Source organism: Pteropus vampyrus, unplaced genomic scaffold, assembly GCF_000151845.1.
Source record: "Pteropus vampyrus isolate Shadow unplaced genomic scaffold, Pvam_2.0 Scaffold54, whole genome shotgun sequence".
Lineage (NCBI taxonomy): Eukaryota > Metazoa > Chordata > Mammalia > Chiroptera > Pteropodidae > Pteropus > Pteropus vampyrus.
Window position 1 is genome coordinate 2497436 of NW_011888835.1, and position 25237 is coordinate 2522672.

Here is a 25237-nt window from a genome sequence, read left to right on the forward strand (position 1 = left end):
ATATATAGTAATTCAGATAAAATGTAGGCCTTGAAAAATGTTACATTTTTTTAAACCAGTAATATATTGAAGATTTATGCTAATGAATTTTTGCAGGAAATAAAGTATTTCACAAAATAAAAAAAAATCATTACCATTATAAATAAGATATGGATGAAAAGTCTTATACTTGAAAGCCAGAAAATTATTTTTACTTTCATGATTATTGGTTTATATGTTATAATTTGTGAATATTCAAAGCTAAAATTCAAAATTTTCAATACTTTACTCATACCTAGTAAGTCCTATTTGTTGGTAATGAAGATAGTATTTAATTGAACCTGAAAGTGCATCAATATATAATACAAATTATATTTTTGTTGCAATTAAATTGGAATGTTTTAATGTATTTGATGAAATACGTTATTTAAATCCAAGCATACTGTATATCATAAACATTAATGAATTGTAGTCTGTGCAATATAAATAAATGGCATTTAAGTACGCATTAGTGTGAGCATCTACAAGCAAAAATAAGTTAATGCATTATACATAGAATCTAAGCTTTAAATATTTTAAGTGTTTTTTGATTGCAAATAAGTATATACGATCTTGTTTGAATAAATGAGTCTATTAGAATTAGCTCAGATGTATAATTTCTTTAAGAAGTCTGCTATCTATAAAGTATAAAATGGCACCAATAAAGTGCTAGGAGAACACATGTAATATATACTTTGCAATTACCAAGTGAACTATGTTAACTTTATTTAAATCTGTAATGAAATTTAGAATTTGGCATAGCATACTTGTTAAAGATAGTATCACAAAGTGCAACTTGTTCAAAAATAATTACACAGTTCTAGCTCTTTGCAATTAATTACAAAAGCAATTATATGCAAGGACAGGGTAACATATGCTATCTAGAAGCAAAGCATTTGGTACTCACAGATACAGATGGGTATGTTTGCAGACCATTGGTTATTCTCTTGACAAACAATGGATTTCTCTCCAATTAATTCAAACCCAAACTGGCATTCAAATCTTAAAACATCACGATTAGAAAATCCATCTCCTTCTCTAATTCCGTATAAAGGTGTACCAGGATCACCACAACTTTCTTTTTCAATTTCTGTAAAAAGAGAAAAATAAAGTCACTTTCCAAGGGTTTTAGGCATATGATATCTACACATCTGTTTAGTAGATGTACACTCGCTATAGTTATTTCAGAGAAAAAGATGAAAATGTTCTCCAATCTTATTCTTTTTCTTCTGTTACTCTTGGACCTGATTTGATGAACTGCGCTGTAGAGAATAATTAGTGTATTTCTCTCATTTGGGGGAAACTGAGGTCACAGACTATTGTGATTATTCTTAACAAGACAATTATGACGAGATTCAGATTTTGTCTGTACTGTACACTTACACAGACATATACTTACATATGTGTTCTCCTCAAATCCTAAAGACTTTTCTAATTTTTCTATATGATACAGTAAGTCTTTAGACTGCAACCAAGATGTGAAGTAACAGCCTCTGCCTCTGAGCTCCTACAGCAATACGTAAATACCTTTCACACATGATCTGCCCCTCTTCCTGATATCAGCTGGCTGAATTACTTCCCCAGCTAGAACTCCCAAAAAACTCCTTAGGGCAGGAATCAATTTTGTATTTCAAATTACCCAGATGCATTCCTCAATAAATGTTCTTTGGATGAATTACGTTGAAAAGATTGAAAAAAAAATTCTCTTAAGAACACATTAAAATACTCTTTTACAGATATTCAAAAAAACTCAAAATATCTAGGACCTTCATTGTGAAGCTATGAATGTCATTAGTAAATTATTGTGGTGATTTGGTTTTGAAGTCACATGAAATCACATTAATGCAGGTGTCTTCAAACAACAACAGCAAAAACATAAAAATTAAAATAAAAAAATAAAAGTGAGATAAAGTTATGGCCTCTTACAACACTCCAACAATCACACATTCCTGGTTCTTCTGTAATCTACCACAATTTGGTGTGTATCTTTCCAGTTCTTTTCCCATGCTTTTATAATTACACACAGACATACACAATATATGATATTATAAACATCTGTATTTATGTAAATATAAAAATCCTCCAGAGAAATTATGTAGCATTGTTTCATATATATTATACTTTATACTGTATTATATTGTCACTATTATTTTATAAGTTGCTCTTTTTCAAACAAAAATTTCAGAGCTATATTTCAATACCCTTGTATCCTTAGCAGAAACCATAGATGGTTGCCCCTTTAATTCACTGGGTTTGATTTGATATTGTGTTCTTATCTATGACATAGTGACACTGGTCTATATATATATATCACATATACATATATACACACATATACAAACACACACATATACTGTCTGTGTGCTGTTCTTATTGAGATTTAATATAAAGGGGAGAGGTTAGTAATTTTCCAACATTCACTAGACTTTAGGCAAGTTTTTAAAACAGGAAAAATTGGATTCTTAAGATTAGAACTTCTCAAAAACAGCTGGCTGAATCTCATAATTTTGAGGTAGATATCTTACTACCACTTCAATCTCCTCTAAAGTTATTTTCTTATTGAAGGTTTTTTGTTTTGATTTGTTTTGTTTTATTGTTGGGGGCGGGCAACATTGGCAACTTATACACTTTAGCGAAGTGACATTGTCCAAGGCTTGCAAGGTTAGTAGAGGAGTAGTAATAGATTTGTGTGACAGGATTTTAAAATATCTCTTTATAAATATATCATAAATCTTTCTCACTCCTGTTTATTTGTAATTAGTCTTCCAGTTTTCTTTGCTCATACTTATTAGTCAAATTTATTGGTCTACTCAAAGAACCAACTTTGGTCAATCACTTCTATTGCTTTGATTTTATTTAAACTTTTTTTTTTTTTTAATCTTTTTGGAGACTATCTTCAACTTTCTTTTGCATTAATTAACTGTTCTTTTTCTCCCTTCTGGAGCTGAAATCTTAGGGTTTGTTTATTTTTTTTGTTGTTAGTTTATTTTCAGCCTTGTTTTCTTAAAAAAAAAATTTGCATCTATAAATTTTCTTCAGAGTACTCTTTTTATACATAAAGCTTTTTTTGTTCACTTCTAAATAGTCTGTAATTTCCACTTTGATTTCCTCTTTAACTCATAAATAATCTCAAAGTGTTTTTAAATTTATGGGTTGGGGCTATCATTTTATTGTTGATTTCTAATGTTATTGCTTTAGCATTCAGCATAAATATATCCAGGTCTCACAGTAGATAAATCAGCAAAATATATTCAATTCAATTTGTTATATTTGTCAAATAGAAATGATTTATGCCCTTAGTTCTTTTTTTGTCTACCCTAACAATTTCTAAAAGAACTGTGCTATAAGTTCCAAACAAAGTATGAATTTTACATTTCCTCATAGTTGAATCAAGTTAACTTCACATAGTTTAAACCATCATTTTGTCTTCTCATTTTATTCAGAAAATATTTATTTGAGCACCTGAGATGTGCCAGATTATGCTCTAGGTATGTGGGATAGATCAGTGAATAAACAGATGATTCCTGCTCTCTGGTAGGGTGAATTCCATTATAAGTTTACAAATAATCAATCAATCAATCAATCAATCAATCAGTATATTATAGAAGGTGATACATGCTATGGGGTGTTGAACAGGGAATAGTGGGGCTAATGTGGTAGGTGATGGTGGGATCACATTGTTGCTAGGCTAAAACATTTCATTACTCTTATACCTTTTTTGTAATTGTTTCTGTTATTGAAAGAATGAAAGCATAGGTTCTTCTTCGCCTGAAAATGTCTTTATTTTGCCCTCACTATTGAATGATAGTAAGGTATGGAAATTTAACTCAAAATGATTTTCCCTCAGCATTTTTAAGATGTTTTCCCTGGTCTTTTATTCATCTATTATTCCTGTTGAGAAATATAATGTCAAACAGATTTTAATTTTCCTGTAAGTAATCTGTTTCCTGCTTCCTCTCCTCTCTTTCCACAGGTGTTTGGATCCCTTTTTACACTTGCTGTTTTAAAATGTAACTATAATCTACTAAGTATTGGTTTTAAAAACTTTTTTTTAACTCAGTGCTTGGTGGATTTCTTCTGTCAAATAACTTGTAACTTTTTTTTCAGTTCTAGTAAATTGTTACCATTATTTCTTTTAAAATATTGTTTCTTACATGCGCTCATCTCTCTGAAACTCCTTTACATTGAATGTTGTAACTTTGATATTTAGTCTCCATGTGGTCAATCTTTTGAATTTTTACTTTTAAAATTATCTATCTGCATTCTAGAATTATATACATGTAAATATATATGTGGATGTTTATTATAAATTCTACTTTACTAATTTCCTTTGTACTTTCATCTAATCTCAATTCAGTCTATATGCTGAAAAACTGTTGTCATTTCTTTAATATTTAGTAATTGTTATTAATTTTTGTTGTTTTATAACTTCCTATTATTTTTTCATAGATACAATTCCCCCTTTATTTTTGTGAAGATATCTAGTAAAATTATTTTAAATTATTTTTTGATTGCTCTTTTAACTCTGCTTCCTTGAATAGAGGCAGAAGCGTACTTGAGAGTAGCAAAATAGTTTCTTCTAAAGCGCATATTTTAAAATATATTCAGTGAATCATGATGATGGTTAAACTTACGAAGAAAGGTACAGGAGGAAGCAGTTTAGGGGAGAACAAAAATCCTGATTTTAAACAAGCCATCAAATTTGTTTACTTCTCTATAATAATGCAGGACCTAGACTTTCTGTTTCCACCTTCAATCTCTGCCTTCAGGCTTATTTCTTCTACTATCAGAATCATGTTGTAATTCTGCATGTAAACTCTTCCCTCCGTTGCTTTGTGTTGCAGTCCACTTTTATGGCATTCATCCTCAGTTGGGGAAGCCTCCTGCTTGATAACTGCATTGGAGTCCCATTCCATGTCTGGACAGTTGGCTCTGTAGCCGAAATATTTTCCTCCACAGCAGTTACTGCAGTTTCCTAAGACTGCCAGTGGCCTTCTCCCTGGAAACCTCTGGCTCCGATGCACAATGGCTTCCTATGCAAAAGCTGTAGCAACGGCTGCCTATGGAAGCATTGGTTTATAAAATTTTCAGCTGACCTCTATACCCCATATATATCTTCATATGTTTATTTATTGTATTTATCTTAGGGATTCCATGGTACCTCATAAAAACTGAGATTTTTCTCTTCCAATTCTTAAGGATTAGTATATCTATTTTAATAAGTTTTCTATCATCTTTGTGTTAGAATTGAGAGTGTTTACTATTTTGAAACCATATTTCTTTCTTTGTTCCTTTAATACAACAATTTTAAAAATCAAAGATATATTATCGAACAAAGGTATAACTTTGAAACTATAGTACTCTCTTAGACTGAAAAACAATAAGCAGGAAGTAAAATAAACATATATTTATTACATATTACTGCCTTTGAATTTTTTTTTTTTTACCTAGGAAGCAAGACTAATATTAGAACAATTAATATGCAATAGATGAGTGCTACATGAGAGATATGCACAAAGAACTATTAATAATATTGACTATCACTTATTTAGCACTGAAACTGTATTGGCACTGTGAAAACATTTAAAAACATTCATTATATAATTTAATCATCATAACAACCCTATGAGGAAACTATTGTCATCTACATTTACGGATAAGAAAATTTAAGACCAGAGAATTTAAGTAATGTTACAGACTGAATATTTGTGTCCTCCCCCCAAATTTATATGGTGAAACCTAATCCCCAATGTGATGGTATTTGGAGGTGGAATCTTTGGGAGGTGATAGGTCATGTGAGTGGAGCCCTCATGAATGGGATTAGTGCCCTTGTAAAAGAGGATTTAAAAAGTCCTCCTGTCTCTTCTGCCATGCGAGGACACAAAGAAAAGACAGCAATTTATGAACCAGAAAATGGGTGCTCACCAGACACTGAATCTGCTGGCTCCTTAATCTTGGACTTTCCAGTCTCCAGACTGTGATGGTTGTGGTTTATAAGCCATGTAGTCTATGGTATTTTTGTTATAATAGCCCAAACAGACTAAAATGCTACCTTGTCCAATTTCCTAAAACTTGCAAATAACAGAGTTTAGATCTGTATGACTCCAAAGTTTTTATCACCAAGCTATTATGGAGGAAATTTCATTTATGAATTACAATTTTATGAAACATTTATTTAGTTTCTAATATGTATCAAAAGTAATACTAGGAACTAGGGACACAAAGACAAATAAGATGTAGCCCCCATCCTTAAACAAGGACACAAAGAAGGCACAGCAAAGTCCTCTTAGAGTTGGAGGTTGGCAAACAGATAAAGGTTTCACAGAATTCATGACCCTTGAACAATCTTGGAGTTATCTCACTGAGTGAAGGGAGGAAGAGTAAAGAAGAAAAAATACCCTAGGTGAGAAAGAGAAGAGCAGTATGAGAAAAAATATAGTATTTTTCCCTTCGCTTTCCTTCCTTGGGCAGTGACTGGTTGGTGTTAGTTAGAAGGCTGCCTGAGCCTGTTGGGGATGCTTTATTAGAATGCCATAGACTGGGTTATTTATAAACAATGGAAATTTGTTTCTCACAGTTCTGGAGGCTGGGAAATCCAAAATCAAGATGCCAGCAAACCCAGTGTCTAAAGAGGGTGCATTTCTTGGTTCACAGACAGCTGTCAACTTGCTGTGTCTTCATGTGGTATAAAGGGAAAGAGAGCTCTCTGGGGCACTAATTTCATTCGTCAGGGCTCCAGTCTCATGACCTTAATCACCTCACAAATACCCCACTTTAAATACTATCTTATTGGGAGCAGGTTTCAAGATACAATTTTCGGGGGGACACAAATATTCAGCTTATATTAGAGGCGGTGATGGTGACACCAGAGGTTGAAGAGGTAGTGAGGTCAAGTAGGTGATGGTGTGATTGGGGACCAGACCAAGGAGGCAGTCATTAAGGTTGGGAGATTAATTATATATGAGGGAATTGTGTGAATTATAAATATATTGAGGATACATTAAAGGAATATGAAAAAAGGGAAAGCTATGAAGAATCCTGAGAGATTAAACTAAAACTGGAAGAACTGATGTGAACTCATGTTTAAAATATAAGTAGAGATCAATGGTATAGATTGTGTGTGTGTGTGTGTGTGTGTGTGTGTGTGTGTATATCTCATATGTCAAAAATATGTACATATAGGTATGCAGTATATTCTCTAGTTCCATCCATTAAGAACCTTAAAAGCAATAAATTTCTATATTAACAAGTACACTGAGTATCCTGATTAAAAGAAAGCAGGAAGGCTGCTTCAAGAGTTGAACAAAGAAAAGTGCAAGCTGAGTCTGGTATACCTTGTGTCAAAGAACAACAAGAAGTGCCTAAAGAATAATGGAACATATCAAAAGACAGAAAGACTAGCTCAAAGGGACTCTACTGCCATGCTCGGGCAGTTTAAAAAACAATAATAATGACAGATTACAATGAACTGAATACAATTTAAATGAATACATTCATACTAATATAAACAAATGTGAGAGAAAATTCTGCCTCCATGTAGAATGACAGTTAAAACACAATGTAGAATTAATGAAAATAGAAAATCCATGTTTGGTAGCCATCACAGTGATTTTGGATTTTGGGTGAGTGTTTGATAATAAACAAGATACTGGCACAGTTTTGGATTGCTTCTCTATAAAACACTTATCAATCTCAAAGGTGAAAATGGGGATGTCACCATGGAAAAACCCAAGAGACACTAGTTTTACTAGGTGATCAAGGATCACAAAACGAGTGTAGAATATACTGACATATTTTGTCTCCTTATGTGATGCACTATGATGATGAGCATCTTGTCTGTCAAGAATGAATAGCCTAAATCTGGATATGAGGAAAGGCTGGACGGATCCTGATAGAGGGGCATGTTATAGCATGAAAGGTCCTTTTAAAGCTGGCATGGTCAGAACAGTCAGGGAAACACTGAGAAACTCATCTAAATTGAAGGAAATGAAAGAGACATGACAAGTAAATGCAATGAAATTATGTGGGTTGAATCCTGAGAAGGAAGGAAAAAAGACATTTTGGATAGTTAGAGAAATGTGAATGAGATCCGTGAATTACTTGGTAGTGTTGTATTAATGCTGATTTTCTAAATTGGATGGTTGTTTTGTAGTTATGTGAGAGAGATTCTTTATTTCAGTGACATTTGAACAGTATTTGGGAATGATGAAGCATCATGTTTGCATCTTGTTCTAAAATGTTTCTGTGGTGGTTTTAAAGGTGTATGAAAATTCTTTAATGCTCCTATCTGAAGATGGAGTTAAATTCTCTTTGGTTACTGCTCAGCATTAATGGCTAGCTTCTAATAAATGGAATGTGGTAGAAGTGACACTCGTGACCACTTCTTTTGGCTTCTCTCCTAATACCCCCAGTTGTTTCAAACCCCTGTAGGTTTGGGGCATACAGCAACCACTGGTACAGGCACCTTTATCTTGCCCACTGCAGAAAAGCCTATAGCAGCCCAGTAGCCAGATGTTACCATGCAGGACTATCAGAAGGCTGACCTTCTTCAGTGTTTTGCTAAGGGGCTTCGATGCTACCTGGAATTGAGAATTTAATGCCTGAGGGATGAACTTTGACAACCAAGAAGCAGGAGAAGAGAAGGAGACCAGTAGATAAACTGCTCATCCCCCTCCCCCAAAACATATGGTTATAAAGCACAGGTGGTCCACATGCCCATTTGACCAAACATACAGCTGCTTTTCTTGTGAGGCTGCGGCCACTCAGTAACACTTAGTAACATACCACCTTATATTTCTTTGTTATATCTCTTTTTTTTTCTTTACTTTGCTGTCTTGAAATTGCGTTTTCCCCTTTTCTCCATAAAATATTAGTCTATAAGCTTTGCCTCAGCCTCTGTTTTCTAGGAAATCAAAGTGAAGACAAATAACTCATCACCGGCAAAAAAAAAAAAAAAAAAAAAAAAAATTAGTACACAAGGTAAGGATCTAGTTTAAGACTGTAAACATATGTGATTTCCAGGAAGATAAGAATATTAGCTATAATTATTGAATGACTATTATTTGATAGAAGTTTTGTTAAATACTATAACTATTTTAACTCATGCATTTCTTAGTGGAACACTGAGAGCAAGGCACTGTTATTCTAGCTTAGTAGATGAAAAAATGAGGTTGGGAGAGGCTGACCAAGGTCATATATACAGAAATAGCTCAAATGAGAGTCTACTCAACATCTATCATATAACCATACTTTGTTCCACTGTTTCTTGCTGCTTTATAGAAAGGATAGAGAGAATCTATGATCCAGGTATTGGAATAATTAAGAAAAGAGATAAATAAACTTGATTCCAGTATTGGAAGAGAAAAGATGGTGACATTAATTTTAAGAGAGTCTTTTGTCTCGAATGCTTCAACACACTAATTCCACCTCTGTATGGTACCAGGGCAACTTTAAACCTATCCAGATCTCTTCAAATTCCTTTCTTTGGAAGGTCTTTAAGATATAAACCTTTCCTGTCTCTGCAGTCCTGTCTCTCACCATTTTCCTACAAGCTACTTAAGTGTAAGGCATGTTGAGACACTTGCTGTTCCCTTCTACATCTGCATGCCTTTAGGTGTGACCACATGACACCTTCTCTGCCTGGAAAGAAGGCATTCTTCCAGTTCATAAAGCTGGAAAAATTCCTATGCATCTCTCAAGATTAAACTAGACTTCTTCCAGAAAAATTACCTTGAGCTTGCAAGCACAGTTACTTGCTCCTTTCTGTGGGCTTCTATATACTGTAGGGCATACTTACATTGGTTCATATATTTTACTATAATTATTAATTACACATTTCAGTTACGTCTTTTGAATAACTAAATTTTATAGTATTATTTTTGTAGGATTTGAATGATGGATATTTTCTATTTACCCCTCAAGAACCATTCTCCATCCTTTTCTGCAGTGCTTTTTGCTCCTTCCCTCCAAGAGTGGAAGTAAAGGTTGACCCAAATGAACCCATAACAGGCTCCTTTGCTACCCAACTGCCTGTGTGTGCAGCAAATAATCAGGAAATGGGTGGCACTGGCAGGAGATGGAATGAAGAGGTCAGGAGGAAAGGGAAATAGGGGTATTTTTCTCTAATATTTTCTCTGCTTGATAACCATGGGATGAGTATATCTCCTCACTGAAAGGCAAACTTATGTTAGGCTGCCCTCTCCACACAGCTGTCCTCTGAGAGCTGTGGTTATCATTCCTGAAGGTGATAATGGCTCCTCATTATCACTAGTCAAGAATACTATATAACCCATTGTCAATTTCCTTAAGCTCTGCCCACACATCCTCAGTTATTTGTTACCTGCATTATCCCTGATTGGTACAATAAAATTTACCATTGAAATTTCAATACTATCCAAAAATAATTTATTCAGCGTCCTACTGATACTTGATTTTATTATCATATAACATTGTCTCTTAGAATAAAAACTGGAGTTGGGGTTTCTTTAACAAGCGTTGCTTCCACTGGGTATCGGCTACATACTATACATCATTCACGACTAAATTTGGAAGGAACCAAGTGAGTATCCATTCCCAGAATCAGAGGTTGGCACCCATGGAGCAACACCTGGTTCTGCTCTTTTTCTTCCTTGCTGTGGAGGCAAAGAAATCAGAAGCTGAGAAAGATGTGCTAAAATAAGTGAGGATGGGAGGTTAGAGAAAATATAAACAGAGCACTCCAGAAAACTCCTGCAGTGAGTTGAGAACAAAATTGGAAATATAGGTTTAAACGGCAGTGGCTGAAATTTGTACAACAGGATTCTTCCAAACACCTTTTCTTTTTTTTAGTGAACAGGTAACTTTGATCCTTGATGCCCAAAGTAATAAACTCTAATTTTAAATTCAATCAGAATTTTCACCAAAGACTAACGCTGGCCTTAAAGTGACATAGAAATTCTCACTGATCAATCTTTGACTTGACAACAGTTGACACTGTAATTCAAATACTTCACAGAGAACCTGTGTAGGTTAAAAGAAAGTGATCTATAACACTTACAGTTTTGCTGATTCTTAATGTTAAGAAGGCTCTTGGGAATCTCATTACCTTAGCAAGGGGCTTACAAAGCTTGTGAAATATAGAATGATGCAGTTAGAAGAGACCCTGTGAGTTAAACTTCACCTCACCTTCAACCATCTCAGACAAATGAGACTATAGTCAACCTTTAAAGATATTTTGAAAAGGAAAATCTATAACTTCCCAGGCAAAGTAATGAAGGATGTATGCGTTGTAATAAATGTGTAAAGTGTTTTACAATCATGATGAAAACACTGACATTGAAAAAGTTTCAGGTTAGGTACAATCATTTAATTAAAAAAATATGCAAAATTTAGGATGCTGTTAAATCCTAAGACAAGACTCCCAAAGCGGACTATATCACACAGAACTGGTGTAGAAGAGTGTCTGTAGCCAGTACTTAAATTACACACTCCTTTGAGAGGTGGCAAATAGAGGCACTCAAAAAACAAAACAAAACAAAAACACCCCCCACCACCAACAAAGCCTTCGATTCTTAATCATATTTCACCTTAAAAAATTATCAAACATCTTAATATGTTTAACAGAATTAGGAACTATCTATTTATGATAAAAACAATGTACTTTTCTTTGGTTCTAAATATAATGTTATTGGACATGTCATCAATTTGAAGTTATTTTTTACAGTGGAATTTATGTATTTATGGCAAACCATTTATATTCTGCCATTTCAGTGCCCAGGTCTCAAGTTTAGAGGACAACTGAGGGACCTGCGTTAACGTCTGTATGCACAAACAAGGAGTTTCCTATCCTTCATAGATGCTGTGGTCTCAGTGTGTTCCCTCAAAATTCAAAGATGATAATATTAGGAGCTGGAGACTTTAGGAGATCATTAGGCAGAGCCCTCAAAAATGGTATTAATGCTCTTTTATTATTGAGACTCCAGAGAGATCCACTGCCCACTTCTACCATGTGAGGACACAAGAAGGTGACAGCTATGAACCAGAAAGATAACTCCCTCGAGAAGGTCACCATGCCAGTACCTTGATCTTGGACATCTAGGCTCCAGAACAGTGAGAAATAAATTTCTGTTGTTTATTAATTACCCAGTCTGCGGTATTTTGTTAGAGCAGCCCAAATGGACTAAGATAGTAGGTATGGAACCTATTAATTTGTATTATGTAGCAATTTCCTCCAACCCAGTGATTATGAGACTTCTGGCTATAGATTTCCTGAAGTTTTATGCAAGACTCTACTCAACAATTATCACCTCACCCTCTTTCTCTCTCAAGAGAACATCTTAGAATACAAGAGAGTAAGATTAAGGTTATTTTAAGGGAAATGCTAAGTATCCTCTAATTTAATTTAAAAAATAAATAATGTACAAAATTAGGTATTTCAATTATTATTAATAGCATATTTCTTGAAATTTCACTATTCAAAATACACCACAATGTAACCATTCCAAAATTAAGAACTAATGCTAACCCAATAATTTCCTAGTATATAAAATTTATTCCATTGTTCAAAATAATTTAATGAGACCAGGCAGGAATCAGTTAAAAAACAAAAACAAAAACAAAAACAAAAACAAAAACAAAAATGCTTCCTGGTGATGATAAAGTACTGTACTTCAGGGAATGTAAAGGCTATTTTTACCAACTTAAAAGTACATATAATTAATTCATTTCAGTTCACTATTTCCTAAGGATCCACTGTGTACCAAGAACTGTGTATGACCACGAAAGGGTATATGTCATAAATGTGGCCCTTAAAAAACAATCTATAAGAGCTGCCAAATAGGTGCATATATCTACACACACACACACACACACACACACACATACATACATATATATATATCTTAATATATACACATGGATATGTATGTATATGTAATATATACACATGTATGTATGTATATGTAATATATACACATATATACGTATATATGTATATATTAGGTAGTTAGGTAGACATGAAGAACTGGGGAATAAAAGCCTCACACAAGACCCCCCTTAGGACCTCCCTAAAACACCTATTCTATGGTTATAAATTACACCTCCATCTTGAGTCACAAAGGAGTGAAAAGCCATGAAATAGCCTCTGGTTTGGTCCAGCCACAAGAATCTGCCAGTTTGTACTACCCTAACCCTTTCGTAACCTTAGCCTCATTATACCATATACAGGAGGCAAAGGATTATATAATAGCCAAATGTCAATCAAAAAGGCCTCATATGCCAATCATCTAGCACCACCTTTGTAACCTCCCATCACAGCCCTAATATATTACAGACTACCCCACATCCACAAGGGTACAGGATTCTTTGGCATAGCCCATCTTTCTTGAAATATACTTTCAATAAACCTTACTTTTTCTAAATCTCGCTGATCTGTAATTCTTAACTGCAAGGGCAGAAAGAACCAGGACTCCTCAGTGCCACTGGGGCACTGACGAATTTTAGATCGCCCCACTGTAACATGAAGATATCTATATCTATATCTATCTATCTCTATCTCTATATCTATCTTATATCTATCTATATCTATCTATAGACAGATAGATATAGATAGATGATAGATAGATATAGAGATAGAGATAGATAGATGATAGATATAGATATATATATATATATATATATATATATATAATCTTTGACACACATAATTGTAACTGCACACAAATTTCATTTCTTTAATATAGATTTTTCCCCTCTGATTCAAGCTGATTTTGCCCAGATAATGACATTATGCCTCACTTGCTTCTTCCCTGCTACCCCTTCCAGCCCAGCCTTATCCTTCTACCTCTGTATGTCTGCTCCTTTAATCATTAAGCTTTAGGACAGAAGATTAACCAAGCCTGAGCCTCAGGTCTATAATCTTGAAGACATTAGGTTTCAACTGGACTTTAGACTTAGGACAACATCTTGGCTTTAGATGTGTTTCAGCCCTAGGCCCATCAAGGCAGAACAACCCTACAGGCCAAGGGACCAGGCCATGGGAACCAGATGTGGATGGTGCCAAGCTGATTCCAGAAACAGACACAATCATCAATTACCTCATTCCTCCAATTGTCCAATCAGTGGCACCCATGATCTCAACTCCCCTAGTTTCCATGACTTCTGATTTTTCCCTATACAACTTGTACTCCTGAGATACCCGGGGAGCCAGGCCTTTGAGCAATAGCTCATCTGTGTCTCTGGGACTTGCAAGTCTCTAAAATAAATTCTTACTTTCTTTGCTGCAAAACCTGCATGTATCTGATTGACTTAGATGCACACAGGCATAGGGACCACTTTTCCTCCGGTAATATTTTTAAAAGAGAGAATGGACTATGCTCTGGGCAACACCTATGCCACAAAATCTAAATATTTTACAACTTAAATCTCAAATCTAAGATAATTTGAGAAGTTAAATACATTTCTTATATAATCCAATTAAAAGTATATCTTAAAGATGAAATGTCAAGTTACAAGTGACCCCTCCTCCCTTGACTGAGGTAGTGTCCTTAAAACTTGGCCTATTATTTGTATATGTAAGGTCCTTGAATGATCTCTTTACCATTTGCCTTCGGTTTGAGACTAGGGTATATTTTCTGTGTCAAAAGGACAATGTGGAAAGTTGATTGAGATTAGATACCTAGGAATATATGCTCAAAGGCATTTTCATTGTAAAAATATCAAATCAGTTGATGCCATCAACTATTAAGCTAGCTAACTATAGATAGCTTCATTATCTATTTTTTCAGGTACAGTGACCTTACTCATTCATATAGTCATTCAATCACCTATTAGTATTTTCATTCAAGAAAAATGTCTTGAAATTTTTCTATATTCTAAATGTTGGGAATGAAGACATTAGTAAGACTTAATCTATTACTGCTTACCAGGAAAAGACAAGTATTCAGATACATAAAAGTATAATACATAATGTAATTTTAGACTAGGATATATGGGAGATGAGAAGAAAATGAGCAATTCTGCTTAGGAGTGGAAAGGCAAAAAAGATCTATAAACTGAAACAAACTAAAGTGGACAAATTTTAGGGATGTATGTGGTTGTATGGGGGGAGTGCAGTATAAGGTGTGTGGTAGTTTTAGACATATCAGGCAGAGGGAACAGTTTGACCAAAGGGATAATAGTGGAAAACAACACATTTGGAGAAATTCAAGTAACTCAGTACTACTGGAGTTTAGATGCAAAGAGGATGAGGTAAGAGATGAAGTGGGGAGATGAAGGATACCCTTTGTGCCATTTGAAGGTGCCATACTTTTGACTTCATTCTTAGACAAGCCCTTGAAAAATGTTCTATTGATGCATACCCTACAAATACTCCACACATAAGAATCACACTAATTTTGTGTGAAATGAACTAAACATGCTAAAGTCAATCAAGAGACATGTTCCTACTCCCTTACGCACTTATAGTCTAATAATGGAGCAGTAAAATGAAAGCATCAGGAAGCATTCCTTTTATATGAAGGAACAACATAGCATTGTTCACCTGCAACCTCACTTAATCTGTCTATTCTTTAAACATTTTCCTTGAAGTATCTTGAATGAAAGAACAAAGTGAAATATAGATTTTTGTCTAAATCTCTGTAGCTACCTGTTTAAAAGAGTTTGCAAGCAGGGATAAATCAATATTTTTTGAACTATAATAGCAATCAAAGTAAATGGAGTTTTCTTTCAAAAGAACCGTAACTGCTAGCAACCTAACAGCAACCATCAAAAACTTCTAAACATTATTGCTCTTACTGTATCTACCAGATGGTGAAAGGACTTCTAATTATTTGAAGGCATATCTATAAACCAACTAAGAAAAATCAATCACTCCTATTCTTATAAAAGACTACATTGAGAAAAGTCAGAGTACAACAAATGAGCCTTTGTCTTAAAAACGGTAACATTACTACAGTACTAGCCCTTTACGGAGTTAAGTCCTGGCATTATCCACATGACCTTTTCCAATCTAAGAAACAGGTATTGAGCTCCCATATGTGCTGAGCTAATCATTGGGGAGAGAGGAGTTATACTAGATGAATTGGACTAGGTGCTTGCTCAAGGAGATAAACACATTAGTCAGGCATTTTGGAGCATTGATGATAGATATAGAAGCAACAAATAAATATAACATTAGGTCTTTGGATCTGGTTTCTTCGTATAATTTAGGTCTTTGGGGGTACTATGATGATTATTTCTTCATTACATTTGTCTTTCTTTCAGGTTCCAAGGGCTCTGTGTCCAGTAAAAAAATCTGTTCTCAGGAGAGGACTCTATATTAATCATCCAACTTAGTTTGAATTTGAATCAACACGTAACTTTTTGCAAGTTATCTGCATTTCAACTCTTCTCAAACAGTAATATGAATGACTATATAAATTTTAAAATATATAACAAATTGTATTTGGGATATATTGTTTGGAGACTGTGAAGATTAGGAAAAAAATCAAGTGTTTGGCTTTATTCAATCAACAGCACAGTATTCACAAGACATACTTTGGGTTGTAAAAGGTTTGAAAAATTGAATATGATATAGAAGGTGTTTTACAGATTAAGAAGTACAGAATCGCCAATTATAAAAATAGTCATGGGGATGTAAAGTAGAGCATAGGGAATACAGCCAATAATATTATAATAATCATGTCTGGTGTTAAGTGGATATTAGACTTATCGGGGTGACCACTTCATAAGGTATATAAATGTCTATTTACTATGTTGTACATCTGAAGCTAATATAATATTGTATGTCAGCTGTAATTTAAGAACTTTTTAAAAATTAGAAAAGGACTTAAAATTTTTTTTAATAAAAACAAATATATTACAGGGGGAAATTTCAGCCCTCATAAGGAGATTTTCCTTGAAATGCCCGAAAGTAGGCCAGCAGGCCTGAAGTGGATACCAAGCCAGCACTGAGAATATAGTACATCTCAAAAGATTTACACAAAATTAAGTGAGAAAGCAGAAGAAACAAAAAATGAGAGGAAAAAGTAGGAACAGTTGAACTAATTTAATGGATTGCAGACTGCTTGATCAGTAAACGTTTCTAAATTATCTTCATATGCCTGGCGGGCGCCCAGTAAATGGGAAGCACCCAATATATTATTTTATCTTCTTTATTTTCATGAATCATAAGGGAAATCAGAGGTAGGAAAATTGGAAGTTGAAGGTGGACCTCATTATGATCTCTACTATACTAGTATAGATACTAATTAGCTGTAACTGGGCTAATTCCAAGCACAGCAATCTAGATATATAAATCGTTGCTATATTTGATTTACAGAGAACCATTCTAAACAACAGTATGGTTTATATATCATTAACACCATTTTTTAAAAAAAATAGTTATTTACTACTAATTACTATGATATAAACGTATTCTAGAAAAACTCGAATTAGGACATCATGTCTATTATGTGACTGGTGGTCTGTGGACCTCTGTGGACTTGATATATAAGGGGACAGAGATGAAGGAGAAAAAAAAAAATGTGTGTAGAGCCTGAAGGGAGAGAGAAGAGAGACAATACATTTAATGAGAAACTTTGGTTGTTGAACCTTTGCTGGCCTGTGGGAAAAATTTTTATCTGAGATAGAGAATGAAGTTGGGGTTAGAAGGAAAATTTGTCATTCTGAGTACAAGTCAGTGGTGCTATAGGCCTCAGATGAAAAACTGAGAAAAAAAATATGAAAAAAGGTTGTGCCACTCACATCCACCATCACAGATGTTCTCAGGGTTTAAACTGTGAGCTCAAGGTGACCAAAAATAAAAGGTAGCTCTGTTAGAAAAGCAGCAATCTCAGTGAAATATTATTTTGATAAAAAACAAACGACAATACAAACGCTTTTCCGAGTTGGTAGGAGAAAACTAATAGTTCAATTTAGTAATTGTAGTCTGATCCAATAGTTTAAGTAATCTTTTTAGGAAACTCAGTTACTTTCTATTAACCAGATCACCTTAGTAGTTTAAGTGGCTAATTCACATAAATCTTTTCTACCTTCTCCTGATCTTCTTCAAAATGGCTGTATAAAGGGGTGGGCTTAAGTGACATTAAAGAAACTAGCAGGACAGAGGAGCTTAGTAACTGTCTTTTTTATTATTTTTGTTGTTGCCACTGATGTAGAGTAGCTGGTTCTTAATTGGACTGACAAATCTTCAGCTAAAAATTATTCCAGTCTGGACTTCTGGAATTATTTGATCATTCAAGAGATCTGGCCATTTGCTCTCAAGGTATCTGTGCTTTGAAGCTTTTTAATTTGGGCCTTGGTGGGTCCATTAGAATTATAAGGAACTTTGCATGTATTCACTAGGGCAGGTAGGACTTTCTGCACTCCCATATATGTTCAGACTGTGGAATCAAAAAAAAAAGGCCTGGAGTTTTGCCCATAACATACTGAATGGGAAACTGGGTTCACTAAGATCTGCAGACTTCCCCACCCAACTCAACACTTAGAAAGCTAGTTATTAGTCTGTCCTTGAGGAATAGCCTCTAGTATCTTACTTTTTCCGACAGTTCCTCAGGCTGACAGTGGTGCTGACTCCAGGCTTTTTCTTTCCCCACATCATATTCTCCTCCTCTTCTACTGAGCCTGAAGACCTAACTTGCACACATTTAGGATGTCTCCTCTCTACACGACAGAGGAGACCTGTGATGATAGGATTCACAGGAAATAAAACATTTATAAAATTCATTTTTCTCTCTGACAAAGCCTGCCTTTTAAGACTATTTTCTCAACTCCATGTATAATCACACTTTGGCAGCCAAAAGTTGAATTATTTCCTTCTTTTTGCATTGCTACCTTAATAATCCCTGTCCCAATGCCCTGGAGGCCTATAAATTTGGTGATCTAGAGAAATAGTTATATACATAGCAATGCAAGAGAGAAAAAGTATTTTATAACAATATTTAATTTCATTTTACATATTTGTAATTTAGACTCTTTACTACTTCACCTTGAAAAATCCTGTTCATTCTTCAAGACTTATCTAAGGGGTCATTTTTTCAGGCAGCCTATATTGTACCCCCGTTTTTAGCAAATCATTTCTGTTTCCTGTAAATGCTAAGAGCACATATTGAAATGTCCTGTCTCCACTTTTTTGAAAGCTTGGAACTACATGAATCTTGTCTATTACATCTTTTCAGGTAAATCACCTAACAAAGTGTCTGGGATCACCTAACAGAGTGTCTGGGACACGGCAGGCAATTTAAAAAGTTTTTAAAGGCAAATATAAATCTACTTATAAGATTAACATTAGTGTTGCTTAAAAAAGATTTACAACTGAATATCTCTTAAGAGAGCAGAAAGTATTTGTCTAAAGTCTCTCTAAATTTGATGAAGACATTATTCAGATATCAAAATAAAAGAAACAAATCAGATTTGTAACCATACTAATTGTATGTGAATTAGTAGAATCAAATTTCATGTGAAGGAAAATAAGTTCTTTAGATACAACATAAACAAAGAATCTACAAAAAATATATGTGTGTGTGTATATATGTATATACATAGATATACAACATGGGGGAGAAAAATGGAAGTATAATTAGACCAAGTATAAGTAAAAATTATACATTATTTTCAGAAAGAGATTACGGTTTAAGGTAGAAAAGTCAGTAATATAACAAGATCCCAAGAATATAATAAAAAAATGAGAGTATATATTTTAAAAAAGTAGAGGAGTGAAAGCAATTAATAATAAGACAAAGACTTGCAGGTAGCATTCTAGATGTGGATTATATGCAAGTCAATCAATTAGGTGCATTCAGGTGAGATCTGAAAATTAGAGAAACAGAGAAGCCATCCTTCTCATCTTCCCTGTGCTTATTTTTCATGAAGGCAAGCATGATCATTGGGTTCCTCTGAAACTCAACCCTATTGTCCAGTGATGACCTGAAAGTCATTAATCCTTGAATGAAAGCCTTGGCCTACATCAGCTTTTTGACTTTCTACTCTCCCTATAGAGGTAGAGGTAGCTTCATTTGACAGTTTATTTCTTGCCATTATTCTGGAAGACTTTCATGGAAACCAGATCTAGACTCTACTCTTTTGGACATTTCAACAATTTTATAAAACATAAATTATCTCTTTTTGTTTAAAACGGCTAGAGAGAGTTTTATTTTGCTTTTTATTTGAAACCTGACTGATATAACAAGCTAGAGAAATGTGACATTAACAAATTATTTTGCACAAATGTAGACATTCTGTGGTATTATTCAAATTATGCTTCATTAGATAGTAAAATAAGCTATAATAAAAGCCAAGTATTACTTAGTTCAGCTATAAAAATGATCATTTTCTAAAACTTCATATTTTAAAGAGTTCGAGGCCAATGTGGACTCCATATATACACAAAGAATTATAATGTATCCACATATAGAACAAGTTCCCAACTGGGATGCTGGTAGTTCATTATGCAGCTCAGCCCCTCTCCAGAATGTGGGTAATTTATTCAATAAGCATTTACTAAAATGCTTATTATGCCAAGTACAGAGATTCTTACCAGGAAAAAAACATGCTATTGGTTGAAAAGCTCATAGTCTAGATTTCGGACAGATATTCTAAATATAAGTAATATTCTAATACAAATTCATGCATATTTTGATTTATTCATATTTCTATTAAATAATATGGAAGCAGAGAGAGACTAATTTTCAAAGGAAGTTTAGATGACTTTATTATTCTGAAATGATCAGTTTAGAATATATTCTCATCTCTCGCTTTCATTGTTTCTATTGTTACACTTTCTACAAAACCTATTTCGAGTCTCAATTCATCTGTGATCCTAGAGTGCTTTAACATTAGAACAGAGCCTATCACAAAATCAGTCTCCATATATGGTTAAATGCCAACACTAGGCTAGAATTGCTCAGCTCAATCGCACAATGCCTTACTTGCAGTGAATGTCACCCTCATCAATTATAGAATGCTTGTTATTTGATCTGTTAATTACTTGAGATATTCTGAAAGCTCTGAAATGTGAAAAACTAGAAAAAATCACCGAGAAAACCAGAATCAGTGTGGCTTCTCTGACCTTAGTAACAACCTCATTAAAAATGCAAATATGCCAATTATGAGGTAGAACGGATTCTGTGGAGTCTGGACTACGTAGGAAAAAATAAAGAAGAGAAGAGCAAATATTTATCAATGATAATAATTTCACAAACTCTATCCTTGATTAAGCAAAACTACCTCGTATGAGCTTTCACTAATGCTTTGTTCCTTGCTGCATTCTTGCTTTGCCAGCATTTGATACTATTAGATAATAAAGAAAAAAAAATGTAGTGAAGTCTTAGAACTATTTTTGTTTTAATATGTCCTGCCTCTTGACTGCCAGTTATTAGCTTTCCAAGTATCACTAGCATTTCCGAAGGTATAATATCACTGTATATAATGTGTAAGGTAGGATGCACATGAACATTTCTCAGTATTAATCAGTGAATAAATTAAAACTAAAAAAATGACAAAGAATTCTTTCATCAGCTTCCTGAATCTTCTCCTTGGCCCATCTGTGTACTTTCTTGTAAGACTAGTTTTAGCAAGAACCCTACTGTCAGTTTAGCAAGAAACCCTCAACCCTTATTATCTGATCACCTTTAATATCTGATTGGATTTCTCATCTTCCACCATTCCCCAAGTGATGTCTGACCACCTTGGCCTCTCTTCAGTAAGAATTCCTTCAGCTTGGTTTAGCCAGAATCCCCCTTACCTCTGAAGTTTACTCTTAGTATTTTTCTATCCATGGACATCCACTCTGCTCCTTGCCTATAAATTCCAACTTGCCCAATCTGTATTCAGAGTTGAATCCAAGCTCTCTCTCCCACTGCAAAACCCAGTGGTCCCTATACCCATTGCCATAGCTCCCTTTCCCCCTGAATAGTCTGCCTTACAGTCTTCAAAAACTATCATAAATAATTTTAGTAAACAAAATACAGAAATATGATTTACTTAAGATGCAGGGATCTCGCATTGTTTACATGAATATACTTTGAAATCTGACTTTAAAACTTGCGAAATGCATGAATTTGAAAATTAACTTCATCTTTCTGAGACTCTATTTATAGAGTAAAAAAAAGAAAAAAATATCTTATAGGGCTATGTTGCAATTATATAATTCATATAATAATAATTGTTCAGTACAAGTTATTGGGATGATCTATGAGGTAACTGGTCTGGATTCTGCAATAACTTCAGAATCATGAAGAACAACAAAAGGGGACTGTCCCGGTGTAAAAGTGACAAAAGAGATATAACAATGAAATGTAATGATTGAAACTTAATTAAAACCTGGATGTAAAAAAATTCTATAAAAGACCTTGTTGATCTAACTGGGGACATTTAAAATAGATGGGATGGATAAATTACTTAATGAATGTTAATGTTCTTAGTGTGGTAACAATATTGTGGCTATATAGGAGGAGATTCTTATCATTAGAAGACGCTCATAGATTTCAGATGGTATCTGTATCTTGCTTTTCCACAATTCAGCAAATTAAATAAATAACGAACCAAGGAAATAAACAGAAGTCTGTGTGTGTGTGTGTGTGTGTGTGTGTGTGTGTTGTGTGTGTGTGCAGAGTGACAGACTAAAATAAGCCATTATTCATCAGCTACAAAAATAATATTATCATAAATAATAATAGCAAGAATAAAACAGATTGTCATAATTTAAATGAGAATATTAAAAATTTTCATTTCCAATTGAATATTAAAAAATCATAAAATATGTTGTTTTCTTTTGTATGTCCTTAAACATATAACATATAATAGGCTAAAACAGAGACCCAAATTAACGATTAGAAATATTCAGATGACATATTTTTGTGAGTAATAAGGGAGTAAAAATTATTTGCTGATGGGTAACAAAAAAACTTATCTGTTAATACATCTAAAAGAGGTAAAGTTAAAATATCAGTTCAAAAATCTGAAAATACAGACATGTAATAATCACTAGTAAAACCACTTGCACAGCTTTAAAGATATATTAACACAGAAAGAAAGAGAACACTGATATTACAGATTTCCTAATTAAAAATTACATGCACTCATTTCTCATAAGTTTTCTCATCAACAGTGACAGAATATATGCTACCCCTATTTCCTAAGAAAAGAAATATTCTGCTACTGTGCCACCAATGGATCAAAACAGTTCAGTACATTTCTCACAAGCATTTCAATCTATATTTGCCAGTTCTTGGAGTGAGTACATTAGATTTGAAACATCACATCTCACACTCATGAAGGCAGGAAACGGCTTAGTTGATATATTTCATTAAAGTGTAAGATAAATTCTAAACATCAAATGTCAACAATAACTTTTCATTCTTGTCAAGAAATAGGGCTATTATTCTCCATGAGTATCATCAGGAACCTTGTTTTCAGAGTTTAACCACTTTGCTATATAGGATTTAGATGCAATAATGAGCTGATACTAACATGGGGGGACACAGAAATTAGAAGCATAGGCTTTGAAGCCAAGCTCTCTGGGTTTAAATCTAATCTTCACTACTGCTGATTCTGTAACTTTGGATATATTACTTAAAATCACAAAGAGTTGTGTCATCCCTACCAGAAGGAACACAATAATCACTACCACATAGAATGACTGGTATGATTAAACCAGTTAATTAACACAGCACGTTACCCGGCACATTGACTGGCACACACTAAGAACACAAATTCTGTTATTCAATAAATAAGTATTTAACACCCACTCTGCGCCATGTATTGTGTTTGGCACTTGCGACATTGCAGTGAACAAAAGAGAATCTCAATCCTACCTCCCCCCTGCCCCTACAAAAAAAAAAGAAAAAAAACCCCCCTGCCCCTACAAAAAAAAAAGAAGAAGAAAGAAAAAGAAAAATACCCATCTTTGTGGAGTTCATATTCTAGTGGAGGGAGAAAGACAAAACAATATAAACAAGATAACAATTTATGGTATATTAAAAGGGGTAAATTCTCTGTGTATAAAAAATGGAGAATAGGGAAATTGTGGAGAATAAGTTACAATTTTTAATATAGTGGCTAAGGCAGGTCTCCTTGAAAACTGACATTTGAACTGAGAATGAAAAAGAAGAGGGAGTTATCATACATATATCAGTAGAAAGGTCGTAAGGAAGGAGTGTGCCTGAGTATTTGAAAACAGCAAGGAGGCCACGACATGACTTGAGTTTTGAAAGGATCATTTCAGCTGCTGTGTTGAGGGGTAAAAAGGGTGGAAGCAGAAAAATCAATTAAAAAATGATTGCAGTATTCTAGATGGTTGGTGATGGTGGGCTGACCAGGGTATTAACAGTGAAGGTAGTTTTAAGTAATTGGATTCTGAGTATATTTTCAAAGTGGAGCTAACAAGATTTGCTGAGAGATGAGATGAGGTGGGAAGATGAGAGAAAGATGTTAATCAAAGTTGTCTCCAATAATTTTGGTCTTAGTAACTGGAAGGATGAAATTTCCAACAACTGAGATGGGGAGAAGACTGTAGGTAAAACAGTTTGGCAGGAAATCAATTCAGACGAGTTTAGAAAGTCTATTAGATATCTAAATGGAACTGTCAAGAAAACAGTCGATATCTGGAGCTCTGGAACACAATTGAATAAAAGGAAAGGAGAAAACATAGTATTTAATGTTGAGTTAATTACTGCTGATTTGTCAAGTAAGATGTGTACAGAGAATTAACTATTAGACTTGGCAATGTGGAGGTTATTTTTGACCTTGACAAGAGAAGTTTAGTACTGCAGTAGTAAAGACCTGTTTGAAACAATAGATTTAAGATACCATGGGACAAACAGAAATTCATGAACACAGTCAATGGATTAGTGATTACCAGAGGGAAGGGGGGAGAAGTGAGGTAGAGAGGAGCAAAGAAGGTCAAATATTTAGTGACGGAAGGAAATTTAACTTTGAGTGGTAAACACACAATGTAGTATACATATGAGGTATTACTGGATTGTAAACTTGAAACCTATTTGATTTTATTAACCAATGTCACTCCAATAATTTTAATTAAATAAGAGAGACTATAGAAAAAACAACAAATCAGAGATAAGCAAGAGTAACTAACTCTTGAGAAATTTTGCAGCAAATAGAAGCAAAGATGGGGTAATCACTAGTAGGGGAATCAGGGTCAAATAACTTTTTTTTTCTTTTAAATGAAGAGAAAATAAACCTACATTTCTGTGATCAAGGGAATAAATTCATAGAGATAGAAAAA

General features: G+C 34.1%; 1 protein-coding gene across 1 annotated transcript in view; it reads right to left on the reverse strand.

Moving 5' to 3' along the window:
- The window catches only part of CSMD3 (CUB and Sushi multiple domains 3), a 1080109-nt gene that overhangs the window by 421368 nt on the left and 633504 nt on the right, over positions 1-25237 (reverse strand). The window contains 1 exon segment of the mRNA XM_011360386.2: positions 926-1108. Coding sequence (XP_011358688.1) covers positions 926-1108 — 183 coding nt within the window.